The sequence below is a fragment of the Amphiura filiformis genome, unplaced genomic scaffold, assembly GCF_039555335.1.
Source record: "Amphiura filiformis unplaced genomic scaffold, Afil_fr2py scaffold_26, whole genome shotgun sequence".
Taxonomy (NCBI): domain Eukaryota; kingdom Metazoa; phylum Echinodermata; class Ophiuroidea; order Amphilepidida; family Amphiuridae; genus Amphiura; species Amphiura filiformis.
This window is the reverse complement of record NW_027305490.1, coordinates 797,403-816,732: the sequence shown is the minus strand read 5'-3', so window position 1 is coordinate 816,732 and position 19,330 is coordinate 797,403. Positions and strand designations below refer to the sequence as shown.

Here is a 19,330-nt window from a genome sequence, read left to right as displayed (position 1 = left end):
AAAGGTTAGTTGGGCTTGGGTGGATGTACATTTGGGGGTGGGTTAGAGTTTGTGTAAGGGTAGGAAAACATTCAAAAAAATTTTAAATGTTCGGTATCGGTTTCGGTATTGATTTCAAACCGATATAAACCAGGAAATTGGGTATATCGAATATGCCTATTGTCAAGCTGAGCAAATGTACATTTTCACTGTTTCTGAATTTTGAAACATGCTTAGCAAGTGGACTAAAAATGATACAAATCATTTGTTTTGTCATACATTGCATCAGTATACTCAAACAGCACAATATCGGTGATTAATTATACATTGAACAGCCATATTTAGCATGGCGGCCATCTTGGAAAAAATAGCAAAAAATTGAAAAATAGTAAATAGTAAAGCCCTGCCTCCTCCTTTTTTGAAAAAGTCCGGACGAGAAACTTGTTTCTTTTTTTACTTGGCCTAACTATTGCCTAGTTAATCTTATTTAATAAACTTAGTAATCAAGATTTAATGAGCTTTTAATTTTAAATGCAGTGGAATGTGTGCAGAATGCAATACAATGGGCTGTAAATTTTGTAATTCATGAAAAACGGAATGAAAATAATTTTCATCTGTCATAAATAGATCTTTTAAATTGTTTTATCTTTGAAATATCTATAATGAAATAAATCTTCTCAAAGGAGATTATTACAAAGGATTTAATCTGATGACATACAATGTATTGATCTCTGGTTATTGTTCAATAGTTTATTGATGTAGGCTAATTGTGCATGTACACATGGACTATTGTTACAAATTATTCACTGTATATTGATTTTTGGAACACCCTATATGGGAATTGGATATTTAAATGTGATATTAAAGCAACTCTTTAAACTATTTGCAAATTTAAAGTGCATTTGCTTACAAGAAATGACCCTTAGGGAAATTTTTCATTAAATTTTAACAATTTAAATACAACTTTTTTCACACCCTGTATAACACAGTGGGCTTAACAAATATAATACAAACTATATATTTATTGAAAGGACAAATTGTGTACATTCCAAATATCAAGTTCATTTTCCAATTTAATATACTATGTAGAAATATTGGAGTGGTAAAGAAATGTAACTTTTTAGGTATTTTTCAGTGGAATCACCCTGTATATTTTTTGGCACACCCTGTATATCCACTCAAACTTTACAGATTTGCAATCCTGACAATATGTGCTTTCTAAAAATGTATACTTTTACATAATTTGGGTGAAAACTTTTTGAAATATAATCAGAAATACAAAAAAGGAGTTGATTTTTGACAAATTGCAAGATGTGACACAATTGGGTCCCACCTCAAAAAACATGACCAAATACTGACTGCTACTGCTATGAGGGGCATGGTTAAAATTATAGGCCCAAGGTCAGCATGGTTTTGAGATCACCACGAGACTATAATTTTAACCATGTCCCAAATATAAAGCAGTCAATATTTGTTTTACATACCAAAGGTTGCTCTATGAGGGCGCTGATCTCGAACTGCAGCATAAAAGAACCCCGGTGTTGTCACTTAACATTGACCATGTGTACGCATGATCGTTCCCAATTTCGCGAAAAAAGGGGTTATTTTTAAACTATGTTCGCGAACATTTTATGTTCGCGATATTTACAAAATAGGGTTGTTTTTGACGACGGTGTACTCGAAATTAAAAAATAGGGTACATATTTCTGTGAATCATCATCATCATAATGTTGAAATCCCAAGAAATCTTACCATTTCTCGCTCAATTTACTCCCAGATTTCACTTTTGTGAAACTTTTTTTGCCTTCCTAATATCCCGGCCTAAATATTCAGCAACACGCTCGACTCGGTTTTATTTGTTTCATGGTTTGTTTACACCGATTATGTCACTGGGGACTTACCCAGTTTGGCCGCTGATTCCATGAGACTTTTTCATTGGCTTTATTAATGACGCACCCGGCCTCCGGAGCCTTGACAAACTGGGTACCCACAAACCGAGCCACAAACTCTTCAAAATGGCACCTGATCATATTAAAGGAATTGTTCCTTCTGAACCTTTTGAAGTTATAGTCAGCAGGGCGAAAACCGCAATTCGCTCACTATTTGGTGACCGGCAAGCTAGAGGTTTTTCTTGAAAATATCTAAAGATGGTGCTGATATGGTGGTTTGAGTGAGGGAATTCGTGGCAAATGCCAGAGTTCGTAATTTTTGTCAGTCAGTTTATGTATTGGTCACATTCAAGCTTTATTTTGCAAAAAAAAAAAAAAAACGGGAGGAAAGATTACATTGTTGATTAACTGTATCATAAAAAACACATGATGCATCCTATTGGATGTATTTGTATATGTTTTTCTGTTATTTTCCTCATTTATATATTAAAAGGACAACGGAGTAAAACAATGAATCAGAACAAGTGTTTTTGTGTGTGTTCTTGAAATGTTAAAAAAGGGATACTTTTGTAAAAGTGTACTTGAAATGCAAAAAATAGGGGTATTTCTTAAGGCTAATTTGTACGCGTTTTCATGTAAAATAGGGGTAAAAATGCGAAAATGTTCTTGAAACCGCGCAAAATAGGGGGTATTTTTGACTTAGGGAACGATCATGTGTTACGCCTTTGAATGTTAAGTGACAACACCGGGAAAAGAACTTCTCCAAAATTTTTGTGATTTTAACTCGTTTGCACCACTTTATAGCTTTCATTGTTATCTTCAATTGATTTGTAAGTACTATATGACATTAGTTGTGAACTTCGACTTTGAAGATATTTCGTCATTATATCACATTTTGTTGAACTTCGCTTCGCCGTACTGTATCATATTTGACTCTGTTGACATTAGCAACGGTGCATCCATGCAGAATTCTGATCCTGTATTCAGTCTTGTACTATTTATATACCATTAATTGTACTTGTATTTTTATTGTGCTGCCATGAGACCTTTCCTCTTTAAATCAGCTCCCTTTCAAGCTAAATGGAAAGGTGTGATAAACAAGTACTTCACGAATGCAACATCAGTAAAACTTTCTGATTATACGATCCTCCAAGAGGATGTCGAGCGGGACGACATAAGAGGAAACTGATATCAACAGTGAACTCAATCAGAATCCCAAAATGCAATGCGTCAATTGTCAAACCTGCCATCAATAAGAGTAATCTTATCTACGTTCCTCGAGCAACATAAATTCAACCCATAATGCCCGGGCATTCGTTTCGCCACTTGGAACGCCAGATCCGTTAATAAAAGGGAAGTCAACTGCCCTTTGCGACTATGTGATCAATAATCAGTTGGATATTCTTGCTGTTACTGAAGCGTGGCTAACAGGAGATGATAGAGACAACCACGCGATGGCAAAAATCAAAAATACATTACCTAACTATCAGATTCATCATATTCATCGTCAACAACGTACAGGAGGTGGTGTCGCCGTTCGCTCGTTCGCGATGGCCTCCGTATACGCATGAAGGACAGCTTCGAGTTCAAGTCCATGGAACATATGATCATTTCTGTTTCTTCAGGGCCTACATCATTTGAACTTGTAACCATATATCGCCCTCAAAAAGACAGCAAAAAGAAACTCACCTCGCCTATGTTCTTTGAAGAGTTCGCTTCTCTTTTGGAAACTTTGACACTTGGCGCCAATCATCTATTACTAGCTGGTGATTTCAATGTTCATGTAGATGATGATGGCGACCACGACAGTTCAATGTTGCGCAATATTCTGGATCGTCATAATTTACAACACCATGTTCATGAACCTACCCATATTAGCGGTCATACACTTGATTTGCTGATATCAAGAAAAGATGATGATCTTGTTAGCCGTACCTCGGTACAGACTGGTTTACCATCTGATCATTTCGCAGTTAAATGTTTGATCAATATCTGCGGTCTGGACCGTCAATAAAGCGCATTAAAACTCGCATGATTCGGTCCATTGATCTCGAGGGTTTTTCCGATGACATTCAGTCTGCGTTGAAGCCGTTGGCAACAACTGGTGACTTAGATTCCTTAACCAATGGTTATAACGAGGCTCTGAAAAAGACACTTGATAAACATGCGCCTGTACTAGAGAAGAATATTGTGCTCCGCCCACATGCTCCTTGGTATAATGATTCCCTCCGAAGAGCTAAACAAGAACGTCGCCAGAGCGAGCGAAGGTGGTTGCGTTCTGGACTCACAGTGGATAAGGAATCTTATAAACACCAATGTGAGGAATACAAGTCGCTTCTAGATAAGAGCAAGACCGAATATCACAGCCACCAAATAGCAGGATCAAATGATCGTGATCTCTTTCGCATTGTAGACAAGTTGTCATCTCAAACGTCTGCAAAAGTTCTTCCTCATAATGATAGTCCCAAAGATTTAGCTGATTCTTTTGCAACATTTTTCGACGAGAAAATAACGATGCTTCGTGATGGTCTGAAAACCAACATCACACCACCTGCATCTGTATCGACTTCTGAAACATGTATCAATACTTTCAGCGAATTTTGTGAAGTTTCTGAGGAGGAAGTTCTTAAATCCATCAAGTCGGCGTCTGTGACATCATGTGCACTTGATCCGCTGCCTGTCAACCTGTTCAAGACCTGTTTGGATGACTTACTTCCTGTGATAACAAAATTGTTAACCTCTCATTGTCATCTGGTATGTTTCCATCACATCTTAAACATGCTCGCATCATTCCACTCCTAAAGAAACCATCATTGGATGCTGATGTCTTGTCTAATTATCGTCCTATATCTAATTTGGCCTTTCTTGGCGAGATCATCGAACGAATCGCTGTGAATCAACTGCAGACCTATCTTAGCCAGAATCATCTCCATGCACCTATGCAGTCCGCATACAGACCGTGCCATAGTACTGAGTCTGCACTTTTAAAGGTTCAAAATGATATTTTGACATCGCTCGACCAACGGAAAGAAGCTTTACTGATTTTACTCGACTTCAGCAGCGGCTTTTGATTTGATTGATCATAGTCAACTGCTCGATCGCCTCTCTGTTCGCTATGGAATCCAAGGAAAAGCACTCCAGTGGTTTTCGTAGTATCTTAGATGTAGAACACAGTCAGTCGCGATTAATGATGTGCTTTCTGACCCTGTTGATCTTAAATGTGGAGTCCCCAGGGCTCGGTTGCAGGACCCATCGCATTTATATTATTCAGTGCACCCCTGCAAGATATCATCACTGCACATGGTATTTCCACAGTTATTTACGCTGATGACACCCAGCTGTATGTTACATTCTCGCCCAAAGATCGCGAAAGTGCTGTGCGGAAGATCGAAAATTGTATTGCCGATATTAGATCATGGTGTAGAGGCAATGCGCTGGTGCTGAATGACAGCAAAACAGAGTTGTTATACTTCTCTTCGAGGTTTGTCAACACTACTTGGGTACCTTCTGTACGGATTGGAGATTCTGTCGTCTATCCCTCCAACAAAGCTCGCAATCTTGGTGTCACTTTTGATTCATCGCTGATTATGAGCCAGCACGTCGACAACTTGTGTAAATCCGCTCTTCATGGCATAAGAAAGATCGGTAAAATCCGCCATTATCTTGATCAGGATTCAACAGTCAAGCTAATCCACGCGTTTGTTACATCTAGGCTAGATTGCTGCAACTCACTGCTCTTTGGATTACCAGAGCGGAAATCGCGAAAATTCAGCGAGTGCAGAATACGGACGCAAGCGTCTTGTTGTTCGATTACCTCGTCGTGAGCATATCACACCTGTGCTTGAAAAGTTGCACTGGCTACCAATTCAACAGCGGATAGCGTTCAAGATATTGCTTCTCTGCTACAAAGCCCTTCACGGATTGGCCCCTGAGTTTATTACTGACCTTGTACACCACCACGTACCCACCAGAACGCTAAGATCTGCTTCTGAATGTCGTTTGGTAACAACGAATCCATCTACAAAATCGTATGGTGCTAGGTCCTTCTCATTCGCTGCTGCTAATTTATGGAACCAGATTCCAAAAGCAATCCGTCAATCTTCATCTGTCGACGTTTTCAAGTCCAAGCTCAAGGCGCATCTTTTTACCATGTATTTTCATCAGGATCAGTAATGCTGTATTTTTGTGTATCTATTCGCTTTGTGCAATTATTTAAACCCAGCCCACTTACCATCTTTGGGAGCAAAATGCTGTTGCCTTGATCTTGCTGAAGAGTGGACGTGCTAGTAACCTCTCCTCTCCTGGGTTATTTCTCGCCTTATGTGCCGGTCACATTCGCTTAAACCCCATGCTTTATATTATTGTTTATTTGTTACTTTATAATGTGCAATTAACACCCAGCCCAACTTACCATTCAATGGGAGCAAGATGCTGTTGCCTTTATCTTGCTGAGAGTGCACGTGCTAGTAACCTCTCCTCTCCTGGGTTATTTCTCGCCTCATGTGCCGGTCACATTTCGCTTACTTCCATACTTTGTATTATTGTTCATGTATAATGTTATATTGTGCATTTAATAACACCCAGCCCAACTTACCATTCAATGGGAGCAAGATGCTGTTGATCTTCGCTGAGAGTGCAAGTGCTGGTAACCTCTCCTCTCCTGGGTTATCATGCTTTTTCATGTGCGGTCACATCACCAAATGTGTTTTGTATGATATCATATTTTGTATTTTAATTTGTACATTTTATATTACTTGCTACTTGTATTGATTTTAAAAACAATTTGCCTATTCTCATGTTATAGTAATATTATTGTATTTTGTATATATTATCATGTTGTATCATGTGTAAGTTTAAGTTATTTTTGGTAGTTTTTAAGGTTTTGCATTGTTTTATCTGTAAAGCGCCCTGAGGCTTTTCTGCATAGGGCGCTATATTAAATCTTTGTTTATTATTATTATTATTATTAAATGGATGTACGTGGATGTTGCGAATGTGCAGTGCGATCGGGACGCAAGTGACTGGTCAATTGTTTATTTCCATGAGTAGTCAATAGTTCATTTTGATGAAATTCTCTCAAAGGGCATAGTTATAACAGTGCCACCACTTTTAACCAATTAGATGACAGAATTCTATATATGAGGTATATAAAGCTGTCTATGGAACACATAGTGTTGTATGACTGAAATATTGAATTCCTAACAAAATTACAAATAATATGTAGACAAAATGTATTCTCTTTTGCAGTACAAGACAATTAAACAAAAAATATTCATGTTAAATATATTATGTTAATTTTATCATTCTTACTTTGCTCTGTTTCAGGCAAACCAGAATATGAGCCAACTTGTGGTCGACCACTGGGCATTCATATAGACAATGGTCACATCTATGTACTGGATGCATACCTAGGTCTATTTGAAGTAGAAGATGGAACAGGTATGTGCTATCTCACATCAGAATGCAAGATACATCTCAAAATACTGCCTTCTCCTTTAGGGCTAAAGCCAAGAGGCACCCTTGAGCCTCCCTGCCAACCTATGATTGAGTCTGTCTCATCTCAAGTTGAGAATAACACCATGTTGGATTATGCAGTGGCAGATTCAAATTGTGCACGCTAACGTAATTCCAAGGAGGCTATACAGTCGCATGTAAGGGCAGGCGATATGTCCATATGCTGGCTATGCAACCGCATAAAAACACTGATTCGAATCTGCCACTGTAAATATGCAACATGGTGTTACTCTCAACTTGAGACGAGATACACAATAGTATACACTGATTGAGGGTCAACTCCTAAGAGCCCATGTTTTGAGACTGCTCTATTTTGGTCAAAGAATATATGAAGAAAACAGTTTTGAGTCAAATTCAGCAGCAGAATCAGGGTTTTCAATCACAACTTAAATATTCAATGTAAATATTTGTAAGTTGATTAAATGCATTTTGTGTATTTATCAATCAATCGATCTTTACTCAAAAATACAAAATCTTAAACTGCAAAACAATTATATTGGGGAGATGATCGTGAGGTCATTATTATAATGATGTGATCTTCCCTTAACCTTAATGTCTCAACACAAATCAAAAAATAATACAGATGTAAAATCAAATAACAAATACATAGACAAGCCAAGGCTTGCCCTTTCTTGAAAAGTTTTACTGACCACTCCCCTGCTTTGACCTTTTTGCTTATAACTCAAGACGGTAAGTCAGGGATAGGTCAAACTATACTTTTTCTGAAACCTTGAAAGAACAGGAATACTTTGGTATGGTATGTTTTTAATCAAATTTGAGCAAGTACGTTGACCTTTGATTGACCCTTATGGGCTTTTGGGACCATCTAAAGAACCTAAAAAAGTTAGTTTGCATTAGTCTTGTGGGATACAAAGGCAATGTTACTAGCTCCCAGTCGGTTACTTACCTATGACATTCTACCTCTGACCCTCTTTACAGGCAAACATGAGAGCTTGGCACACAACAAACGAACATATGACGCCAAGGCAGTAGCATTTGCAAATGACTTGGCAAAATTCAGCAGGCAAGATGGTGATTTCTTTATGACAGACTCTAGTAGAAAATGGCAGCGAAGACAGTTTCCACTCGCCTTGTTTGAAGCCGATAATTGTGGAAGGTGAGTTGTGTCCCTATCAAAATGACCTCTGATCTAAATTTACATTAATATTAATACATTAATACTATAGAATATATGTCAAGGATGCCAATGATCACATTTATATTCCCATAGATCTTGTGGTTCTTGAGTTAAGGCCAATAATGTGTCAAAACAAAAGTTTTTGTTATTTTCTGCCTCCCGTCATGCACACATGGGGCTGATATGACACCATATATCATATCAAGCATTGGGATCTCCTTTATAGAATTCATACCATTCTTTATGTGTCATCTTTATTTGTCTCAATATTTGAGTGTAAACACAGCTAGTTCATGCGCCCCTGCAACCTACCTTAAATTTGTTTTTCTTGCATCAGTCATTTATATCGCAATCCGGTGAAGCATATTAGGCCAGCTTGTTTCTTATTGGCCGTGTGTTTTGAACTCGCCACCCTTAGCGTTACATCACAAATATTATGAATTTTTACACCAATCAAGTTTCAAATTAGAATATCTACACAACTATTTAACCCTAAACTAGCAAAAGTATACATTTTTGAAAAGCTGAAGGCATAAGCAATTCAAATATACACATTTCAACTCATTGTACAGGATGACCTTGAAGTTATACAGGGTGGAATAAAAAAATTCCAAATAAAAAATGGGTCACTTAATGCATTGCTTATTACTAACTTGCAGTTATAAACTGAAAGTAAACAACATTGATTTGGTTAGAGGTTAGGGGATCCTACTGACTGGGGAAGAAAAAAAAATCACAGCTGTTTGGTAATCTCAGAATACAGGGTGTCCCAAAATATGTTCAAATTTTTTTACAATTCAACATATTTTGAACTGAAACATTTTACCCCTAACCCATACAGAAAACGTAAGTCCATATTTAGATTCCTCATCAAATTTCCTCTCAGAAAATGTATACTTTGACTATGATAGGATAAGTTATTAAATATTTACAGCAACTTTTAGATTTTGAAGACATCCGCATTGCTAATACTACAGTGTTTAATATGAAAACGGGTAGTTTTGTGCGTAAAAGTTTGTATTTTATAGACTAAACCAATCATAAAGAGTTCAAAATGATTAAAAACAATTAGCATAATTAATAACCTTTCACAAGAGCTCTTAACCATGCCTGTAGCCCATATGGATGCAAAGATATGATCAGTTGATTCAACGTGCACACACAAAATCTATATTTCTCATAGACTTTGTACATACCGCCACCCCCACAACCGCCACCGCCACAACAACCACCTCGGCCATTCTGAACTAAAAAAATTACAACTCCACTATCTTAGCTGATAAACAATTCTCCTTTGGAGGTCTGTTAGGTCACTCATTTAGCTACAACATGACACCAACCACACTACAATACCTTTTGTTTAAGCAGAGATATAACAATTTGAACGAGTCTCGATTTGGAAAAGCGTAACAAAACCACCATTTTTGGGTGGCGAGTTCAAAACGCGTGGCCTATTACATTATGTGAAGTAACCTTTTTGTAAGTAAATTAGAGCGTGTAATATGAAACTACAGTGTGAACTGTAGATCTTTGTCAAACAGTTCACAGGCCCTACTGCTACCTAATATTCACATTTTATTGCATGAACCTATTTGTATTTGCAGGTTAATTTGGTACAATCCTAAGAGTTCCCGAAGCAATGTTGCATTACCAAAGCTATTCTTTCCAAATGGTATAACAATGTCACCACAAGAAGATTTCTTATTGATCGTAGAGTCATCTAGGTTCAGAATTCTGAAGTAAGTATTAATAGTCACCTCAAAAGGAAATAAAACTTTAAAAGGTAGACAATTAAAAGTAACTTTAGATCAAATTTATTCTGACATTTAGTGATTAGGAAAGCTGTGAGAAATGTTCATGCTAGTATCCAGACTGACCAAGAAGCCCAGGCACAGGTTCTGGTTCATCACAGTTTTTGATTGAAATCTTAACTGTGGGGGCTTTGCAGAACTTCTCACTATTTTACTGAATGTAAAGTTTGTTCAGCTCATACATGTATAAGGTGGAAAAAATGACTCATAACACCATGTATTGATATAGAGTGGCGTGCATGCAGTTGGGCGAGGTGCATACGCTAGTTATGCAGTACGTAATGCGTGACTGGGGCACACATATGTGAATTTACGTGAGCATGTGTTGGGACTTTATTGACGCGTGCAGTAACAAAAGCCGTATAATTTTTGACATATATAAGCCAAACAAACTTTAGCGAAGTGAGTTACCAACCAATCATTTCCAGTATAGGATTCAATGTCAAAACTAATAGCTTTGATATCGCTTTACTTGTCAGATATTACATTGATGGACCCAAGTCTGGTAACTTAGAAATATTTGCAGATAATTTGCCCGGTATTCCAGATAACATAACACCTAGCAGTACAGGAGGATATTGGGTTGGATTAGCCTATGTTGGAGGACGAATGGGGTCATATCCATTCTTTGATTTCTTATCAGACAAACCCTGGTTAAGGAATCTAATTACAAAGGTATGTGTTTTCTGGTAATGCGTTTTCATATAAATAGCTTAAGTATAAGCTGATTTTGTTTGTTTGTTAATTATTGGGAACAGCCTTTTTCGGGGCCATTTCAGAGGGAGTATGTAAATTAAATGGAACAGCCAATGGGTATGTAATTTAACTGGAACAGCCTTAACGCTTCACGCTGGTATAATACGATTTGTCTGTTTAGTCCTACGTGTGTGGGGTAGATGGGTGTGTGGGTGTTAGTAACAATATAATTCTCAGGTGCTATCTCTGTACATATTCTGAGCCCGGAAGCTGCTTTCTTTGATGAGAAACGGCCCGCCCTTAGTTTTAACATTTGGGGCCCTGGGGCCCATAATATTTGACTTATGAGGCTCATGTACATAATTATGTTGAAGTATAATTCTCTAGTGCTATCAGTAGACTCAAGCTGGCCACTGTAGCTACTTTATTTACTGAGTAACGGCCGGCCCTATGTTGTACCTATATGTACATATGGGGCTCATATGTACATATAACGATGTAATTCTCAGGTGCATTCTGTGTACAAACTTTGAGCCATAAAGCTACTTTATATGATGAGAAACGGCTGGCCCTTTGTTTTAACATTTGGGACCCTAGGGCCCAATATATATGACTTATGGGGCTCACGCACATAGGTTAAAGTATGATTCTCAAGTGCTATCAGTAGACTCAAGCTGGGCATTGTAGCTGCTTTATTTACTGAGTAACGGCCGGCCCTATGTTTTAGCGTTTGGGGCCCTGGGGCCCATATTATGTGACACATGGGGTTCATATATACATATAACAATATAATGCTGAAGACCTATTAGTGTACTAAATCTAAACCCTGTAGCTCCTTTATTTGCTGAGAAACGACCGGCCCTTTGCTTTAACATTTGGGCCTCTGGGGCCCCTAGCCTAAACATTTGGGGCCAAAATGGGCAAAAGGCAATTTACAACTTAGGGCCCATATATGTGCCACATATGAACTCTAGTGGCCTTGTAGTTTTATAGCTAGCCTTGTCAATCTGTTGCCCCTTATTTTAACATTTGGGGCCCTGGGGCCCATAATATATGACATGTGGGGCTCATGTATACTTGTTTATATAGAGTACCCCTGGATCTATCAGTGTACCAACTCAGGGCCCCGAGGCTGCTTCATTTAATGAGAAACAGCATGCTTTGTATTTTTACATTTGGGCCCCTGGGGCCCGTGACCTTTGACCTCTGGGGCCAAAATGTGCAAAGGATAAATCTACGGGGTAGGGCCCATAAGTGTACCACATATGGGCCTTGGGGCCCTTGTAGTTTTAATGCTAGCTCTGTCAATCTGTTGCCCCTTATTTTAACATTTGGGGCCCTGGGGCCCATAATATATGACATATGGGGCTCATGTATACTTGTGTATATGGTCAATTCCAGCCAAAGCGGGCCAAAATTCTCTCTGGGGGCCATTTTGAAAATGTTTTCCTTTTCAATTCTAGACTTATCAAATGAGACGATCATGTCTAGTGAATCATCAGGTGGAAGTGCCATCGTATTGAAAAATAACTTTTCTTGCTAGACCAAATAAAGTGTTAAATGCGCATATGCATGTTACCCACGAATTCAAGCATTTTTCACCTGTTGTACGCCATAAAATGTCACTTTCTTTAATATCTTTCAATATTTTATGTTTGACTCATATACACTAGAAATCGGTGAAGACTTTGAACGTAAAATAGAATTTTATTACATATATCTACAAAGAAATATTTTGGTTATTACAAATTTTAAGAAAGAACCAGGTGTACAGTTAAGATTGTGTCAATTCTTGAACTTTTTCCAAAGTGGCTGTCATTTAACATTACTGTATTATTTCGAAAGATTAGAATAAATGCTTCATACAAATATAAAGTTAGATTTTGTATCTCGTCGCAGGATGAGGATCTCGGATGGATTCGTGGGTAACAGCGTCTGGAAAATGGCAATTCCTATTAATTTTTTTAAATAAAAATAAAAAATACTTTTCCGTATGTCAATAATTCAGGCTGCAATGACACTAAAATGAATTTTAATCAAAATACAGACTACATTCAAATAGACAGAGCAAACAGTTTTATATTATTATTTTAGTAAAATCATTCCATATTTTCATGCAGCAATATTCTATTAACTCGTGTTTGACAGTTCCTATGAACTAAAACACTATTAATACATTGTTAACTATAATTAAAGTAGGGAGTCGTGGGTAACCAACAGGTTCGTGGGTAACCCATATTTGAAGGTATGTATTGGTAAGCGGCAAAATAGAAAATATTACAGAAGGTTGGAAACCACCATGCGGTTATTCCTCCATTGTGTTTCAATGATTTCCGTTTCTCTAACCAATTGCATTTACCCAAAAAATGGTAATTTACGATAATCAATCAAAACTTCATGATACAGCTTCAGTATACCTTCAAGAGGACGCTATTATACAGGACTGTTTTGGAACCTATTTCGCATGTTTTCAAAATGTTACGATGCATAAGAAACATATAATTTACGAGTAAATCCTTGGATTCGTGGGTAACGCTTGAATTAATGGGTAAAGCTATAAGTACTATAGTACCGTTTGGGGTTTATGTTTCTTAGGTGTATAAACTGTAAGTACTGTCAAAATTATAGCATACCCATGGCTTGAACATGTGCTGATTTAAACTTAAAATAAACAATCTCCTTATTTTTCAAGGTTAGCATCTATTCGGGATTCGTGGGTAACAAAAGTTTAAACCGTCAGAGATTCTTTTTTAAAGCGGTGAACGATATTTTTGCGATTTACAATTTTAAGCGCTTGTCAAACTAAATTCAGTGTCCAAAGTCATTCGATGTTAATTTAAGTTATGGCAATTATATTTGCTGGACTCGTGGGTAACAGTTGATACGTGGGTAACGTCAAATTTGATTTTATGGAATTTTATGGGTAAAACGTATTTGCATAAAATATTCACTTAGACCTCAGAATTATAGAACGAAACTTCGTTTCATGATATAGTCATTTATGGCATATTCGCTTAACATTTTTCAGAACGATCATTTTATTTTTGATACGCGGGTAACAAAATTATTAGCCAAATTGACTTAATGGCCTCTAGTGTCCACAAACTTTGGTGGAATTCAATCGTTTTACATATGATGAGAGATCATGCAAACGGCTTTCTAACAATAATAATTTCATTTTGATTGAAGGACATTCAATGACATATATGGTGCTTTATCTTTGAATTGTGGGTAACGTCAATTCATTTAAGCTACCATAACTTGTCCCCTGGTATGACTTGCTAGTAAAGGCCTATATGCACAAAGAGAGCACATTGGACGTGACATGATATGCTCCATCAATAACGTGATTTCCTTTATTAATGACATTTTAAAGTGAAAAGTTAACATAGAGAGAATTTTGTCCCGCTTTCGCTGGAATTGACCATATATAGAGTACCCCTGTGGCTATCAGTGTACCAACTCAGGGCCCAGAGGCTGCTTCATTTGATGAGAAACGGCATGCTTTGTATTTTTACATTTGGGCCCCTGGGGCCCGTGACCTTTGACCTCTGGGGCCAAGATGGGCAAAGGATAAATCTGACGGGTAGGGCCCATAAGTGTACCACATATGGGCCCTGTGGCCCTTGTAGTTTTAGCGCTAGCCTTGACAGAATGTTGTGTTTGATGGAGGAGGAAGAGGAGAAGGAGAAGAAACTAGAAGGCTATATATTTGTACACAAATACGGCTATACCCGCATGTTATCGGTTTACACAAACTTACAGTCCTTATTTGCTGAGGACTTATTGTCAGTCTCTCTAATTCACAGTGAAGCTATGCAATTTGATAGATTGAAATTCACAATATGCAATTTGATTAGGAGAAAGCTATTCCAGAAGGAGTATGTAAATTAAATCGAACAGCCATTTCAGAGGGAGTATGTAAATTAAATAGAACAGCTATTTTGGGATCATTTCAGAGGGAGTATGTAAATTAAATGGAACAGCCAAAGGTATGTAAATTGAATGGAACAGCCTTAACGCTTCACACATGGTATTTCCAATTATCATCATCTATAATTATTATAGGCCTAATACGCTATTGAAATTCACAATATGCAATTTGATTATGGGCAAGCTATTCCAGAGTAAGTATGTAAATTAAATGGAACAGTCATTTCAGAGGGAGTATGTAAATTAAATAGGACAGCCTATTTTGTGGCCATTTCAGAGGGAGTATGTAAATTAAATAGAACAGCCAATGGGTATGTAATTTAACTGGTACAGCCTTAACGCTTTCTGTCATCTATATTATTATAATTACGCTATTGTCTGTGAATGGGGTGGGGTGGGTGTTATTAACAATATAATTACTTGAGGTGCAATCTGTGTACAAACTCCGAGCACTGAAGCTGCTTTATTTGATGATAAACGGACGGCCCTTTTTAACATTTGGGGCCCTGGCCCATAATATTTGACTTATGAGGCTGTACACATGTTGAAGTATAATTCTCAAGTGCTATCAGTAGACTCAAGCTGGGCACTGTAGCTGCTTTATTTACTGAGTAACGGCTGGCCCTATGTTTTAGCGTTTGGGGCCCTGGGCCCATACTATGTGACATATGGGGCTCATATGTACATAAAACAATATAATTCTCAGGTGCAGTCTGTGTACAAACTATGAGCTCTGAAGCAGCTTTATTTGATGAAAAACGGCCGGGCCTTTGCTTTAACATTTGGGGCCCCGGCCCATAATATTTGACTTATGGGGCTCATGTGCATATGTTGAAATATAATTCTCAAGTGCTATCAGCAGACTCAAGCTGGACATTGTAGCTGCTTTTTTACGGAGTAACGGCCGCCCTATGTTTTAGAGTTTGGGGCCCTGGGGCCCATATTATGTGACACATGGGGTTCATATATACGTATAACAATATAATGCTGAAGACCTATTAGTGTACCAAATCTAAACCCTGTAGCTACTTGACCGGCCCTTTGTTTTAACATTTGGGCCTCTGGGGCCCCTAGTCTTAAACATCTGGGGCCAAAATGGGCAGAAGACACATTACAACTTAGGGCCCATACATGTGCCACATATGAGCCCTAGTGCCCTTGTAGTTTTATAGCTGGCCTTGTTAATGGAAGAAGGCGGTTGTAGTGCCGATACCGAAAACTACTCGCCCTACTTGGGACAAACTACGACCCATTTCACTCACTGATCACTTCTCTAAAGTAGCTGAATTTTTCATCATGAATTGGGTCATGGAAGACATTGAGCCTCGCATTGATGTGAACCAATTTGGTAATAGAAAGGGCAGATCTACATCCCATTATCTTGTGAAACTGCTCAACGAGTTGTATGAGCATACTGATAAACCTACATGTAAGAGTACATGTACAGGGGCGGACTGGCCACTGTGGCGTTGTGGCGATCGCCACATGGGCCGCTTGGTTCTGGGCAGCTCAGGGCCGGTTGCTCAAAAAGAAGAGAAAAAGAAAGAAAAAGGAAAAGAAAGGAGAAGGGGAGAAAAAAGAGAAAGAGAGAAAGGGAAAAAGAGGAGAAAGAAAGGGAAAATAGAAGAAAAGGGGAGAGATTGGGGAAGGAGTATAGTAGCTTAAGACATAGGCCCTAGGGCCTGAGGCATAGGGCCGAAGGCGTAAGGCCTAAGACATAGGCCATAGGGCTTACGGTATAGGCCCTCTAACAGGTTCTAACACTAAGCTATTATAAGCCGACCACTATAGTAAGCCCCTACACCGTCGCGGCATCACCTACAAATGGCCTTTTGAATCGCCTCTCTAGACCGTATATACAGCAGAAGGCCAATACTCTAGATGCGATACAGTAAAATTTTTAAATTTTAAGCCAACAGCAAAATATTGGGCCGGCTGGAATATTGGTATTTCATTGCGGCTGCGGAATGAGGCTTGGGCCGATATGGGCATTTGGTATATAGGCAGAAATAGGAGAAAGAAAGGAAAAGAGAAGAAAAGAGGGAGATAATTGAGGGGGGATGAGTAATATAAGGGCCTACACAGTGTGTCCATTGTTTGTCTGCATAGTGATAGGACCTAAGGCCTGTTAAAATAGGGGCTGATAGGCCTATAGGCACTCGACTTTCGAAGTGACGGGGATGTGCGGACATGGGACACCAGTCTGTTCCACATTACCGGGCACATTACTCAGTCAATTTCTTTCCCTTTTGATGTTTCAACTCATAAGCGTAGATCCGGGGGATGGGGGATAAATCCCCCCAATATTTTAAAAGGGGGATGGTCCATACAATCTCGCCCCCATGATGACACCTGTAGGCCTATGTGAGTTTCTGACCAAATAAATCTCATATTTGGCCATTTTAGCCTAAAAAGTGTCAATTTTTTCACGCTTCGCGCGAATTTATTCCACTGCATCATCACCAGTTTAGCTTCAATATGCCAAAAATGTTTGTGCGCTTTGCGTGCATTTGTACAATAAACTTATAATGTCGCCAAAAGGTGTTATTTCAAGACATAAAACATGCACACTACTTATAAAGGAAAATTGAATAACTGTTGGTTAGATCTTGATTATTGCAAGTGAGTGACAATGGATAAAGAATATTTCAAGTCTGTACAAATGGAATTTGGCTTGAGAAATCGTTGTTAAACACGGGCTTTCTGACCCCTAGTATAGCTAAAACCCTAGTTTTCGGGGCTTTGCCCCTGGACCCCACCAGGGGCCCTTACGCTGGCCCCTGGACCCCATGCGCTTAGTCGCCGCTCCCTGGGCGCTCTATTTGAGTAATAGGGCCGGTCTTAATCAATTTGCCACGGCCGCCTAAAACCACCAGTCCGCCCCTGTACATGTAGAGTAGTGGTAACTGATTTTAGTAAAGCATTTGATCGGGTTGATCATAACATCATCATCCCCAAGCTCCTTGATATGGGTACCAGGCCTGAAATCATTCCATGGTTGTGCGATTTTCTTAGCAATAGGTCTCAGTGTGTGCGTTACCAGTCTATCACTTCTAGTTGGAGAACCCTGAAAGGGGGTGTTCCACAAGGTACCTTGGTTGGCCCAGGTTCATTCTTAGTGTTAAACAATGATGCTGCCATCTCCAATGTTCAGCAAATTTCTGCACTGAAATATGTAGATGATATCACACTAGTGGAGAAATGTAGGCTGAACCAGCGAAGTCATCTCCAAGAGCATCTTAATAACTTTGACCAATGGTCTGAGAGCAATAATATGTCACTCAATGCAACCAAGTGCATGTCGATGATGGTTGGTTTTTCTAAATCACCAGTCACACCTTCTCCGCTATTATTTATGCAATCAGCAATTAGCAGAGGTTGATGTTGTCAAGGTATTGGGTGTTCAGATCAGCAGTGACTTAAAGTGGGACATTCATATCAACAGTGTCATAAAACGTGCTGCAGGTAGATTGTTCATGTTAACTACTCTTAAGCGGTTTAACTTGCCCCTGCAAGATCTGATCACCATTTACGTTGGCTTCATCAGACCACTGCTAGAGTACTCGGTCCCTGTGTGGCATAGCAGTCTCACAAATGTTCAATCCGCTGCTTTAGAAAGAGTCCAGAAGCGGGCACTGAGAATCATGTTGCGTCAACAAATTATACATATCTTATCATGATGCACTCCAAGTATGCTCCCTAGATTCGTTGGCTACAAGAAGGCATCAAATATGTCTTGACTTTGCCAAAAATTACTTGAAGACCCAACCTTCCGTGACTGGTTACCTACTGATAGGCGTTCTGCCCATGGCAGAAACTTGCGTGGAGCTCACAAACTTACAACCCAAACTTGGAAAACCAAACGATATTATGATAGTGCAATACCTTACCTAACCAGACTGCTGAACTCTTAACTGCAATATGTACCAACCTTTTTTATAGTGATGTTTTCATACCTGATGTGCATTTCAACAATTTAACCATGTGTCGCTTTTGTTTACAATGCCTGTGTTACATCTTTTATATAAAGTCTGCACAAGGAGAGGCTCAGCTGTTGTGGGCACGCTTGTGGCTTCGGAACTAATGGTTGTTTTCTCAGTGTTTCAGCATGGGGAGGGATGATTTATTTGCGCGCGTTTTGATGCCCAATTTGTCCAATTTTGTGCAGTATTGGTAATGCAGCGGTGTTTTGGGGGAGAAATGCCCGGGTTTGGGAGTTGCAGCTGTTTGTGTTGATTTGAAAATAGGCGTGAGGATGGTGGCGGGCTTTGCGTGCTGCCGTGCTGGCATGGTGGCCATTGATCGATGTAAACTGCAACTTTTGAATTGGGATATTGTTCTTTAGAAGCACTGCTGTGTTGTTGATATTG

At 38.8% G+C, this 19,330-nt stretch overlaps 1 protein-coding gene across 1 annotated transcript in view; it reads left to right on the top strand.

The window, feature by feature from the left end:
- The window catches only part of LOC140143747 (adipocyte plasma membrane-associated protein-like), a 28,431-nt gene that overhangs the window by 5,471 nt on the left and 3,630 nt on the right, over positions 1–19,330 (top strand). Inside the window, exons 6-9 of the mRNA XM_072165561.1 lie at positions 7,194–7,307; positions 8,322–8,499; positions 10,125–10,259; positions 10,811–11,006. Coding sequence (XP_072021662.1) covers positions 7,194–7,307; positions 8,322–8,499; positions 10,125–10,259; positions 10,811–11,006 — 623 coding nt within the window. The remainder of the gene's footprint in view (positions 1–7,193; positions 7,308–8,321; positions 8,500–10,124; positions 10,260–10,810; positions 11,007–19,330) is intronic.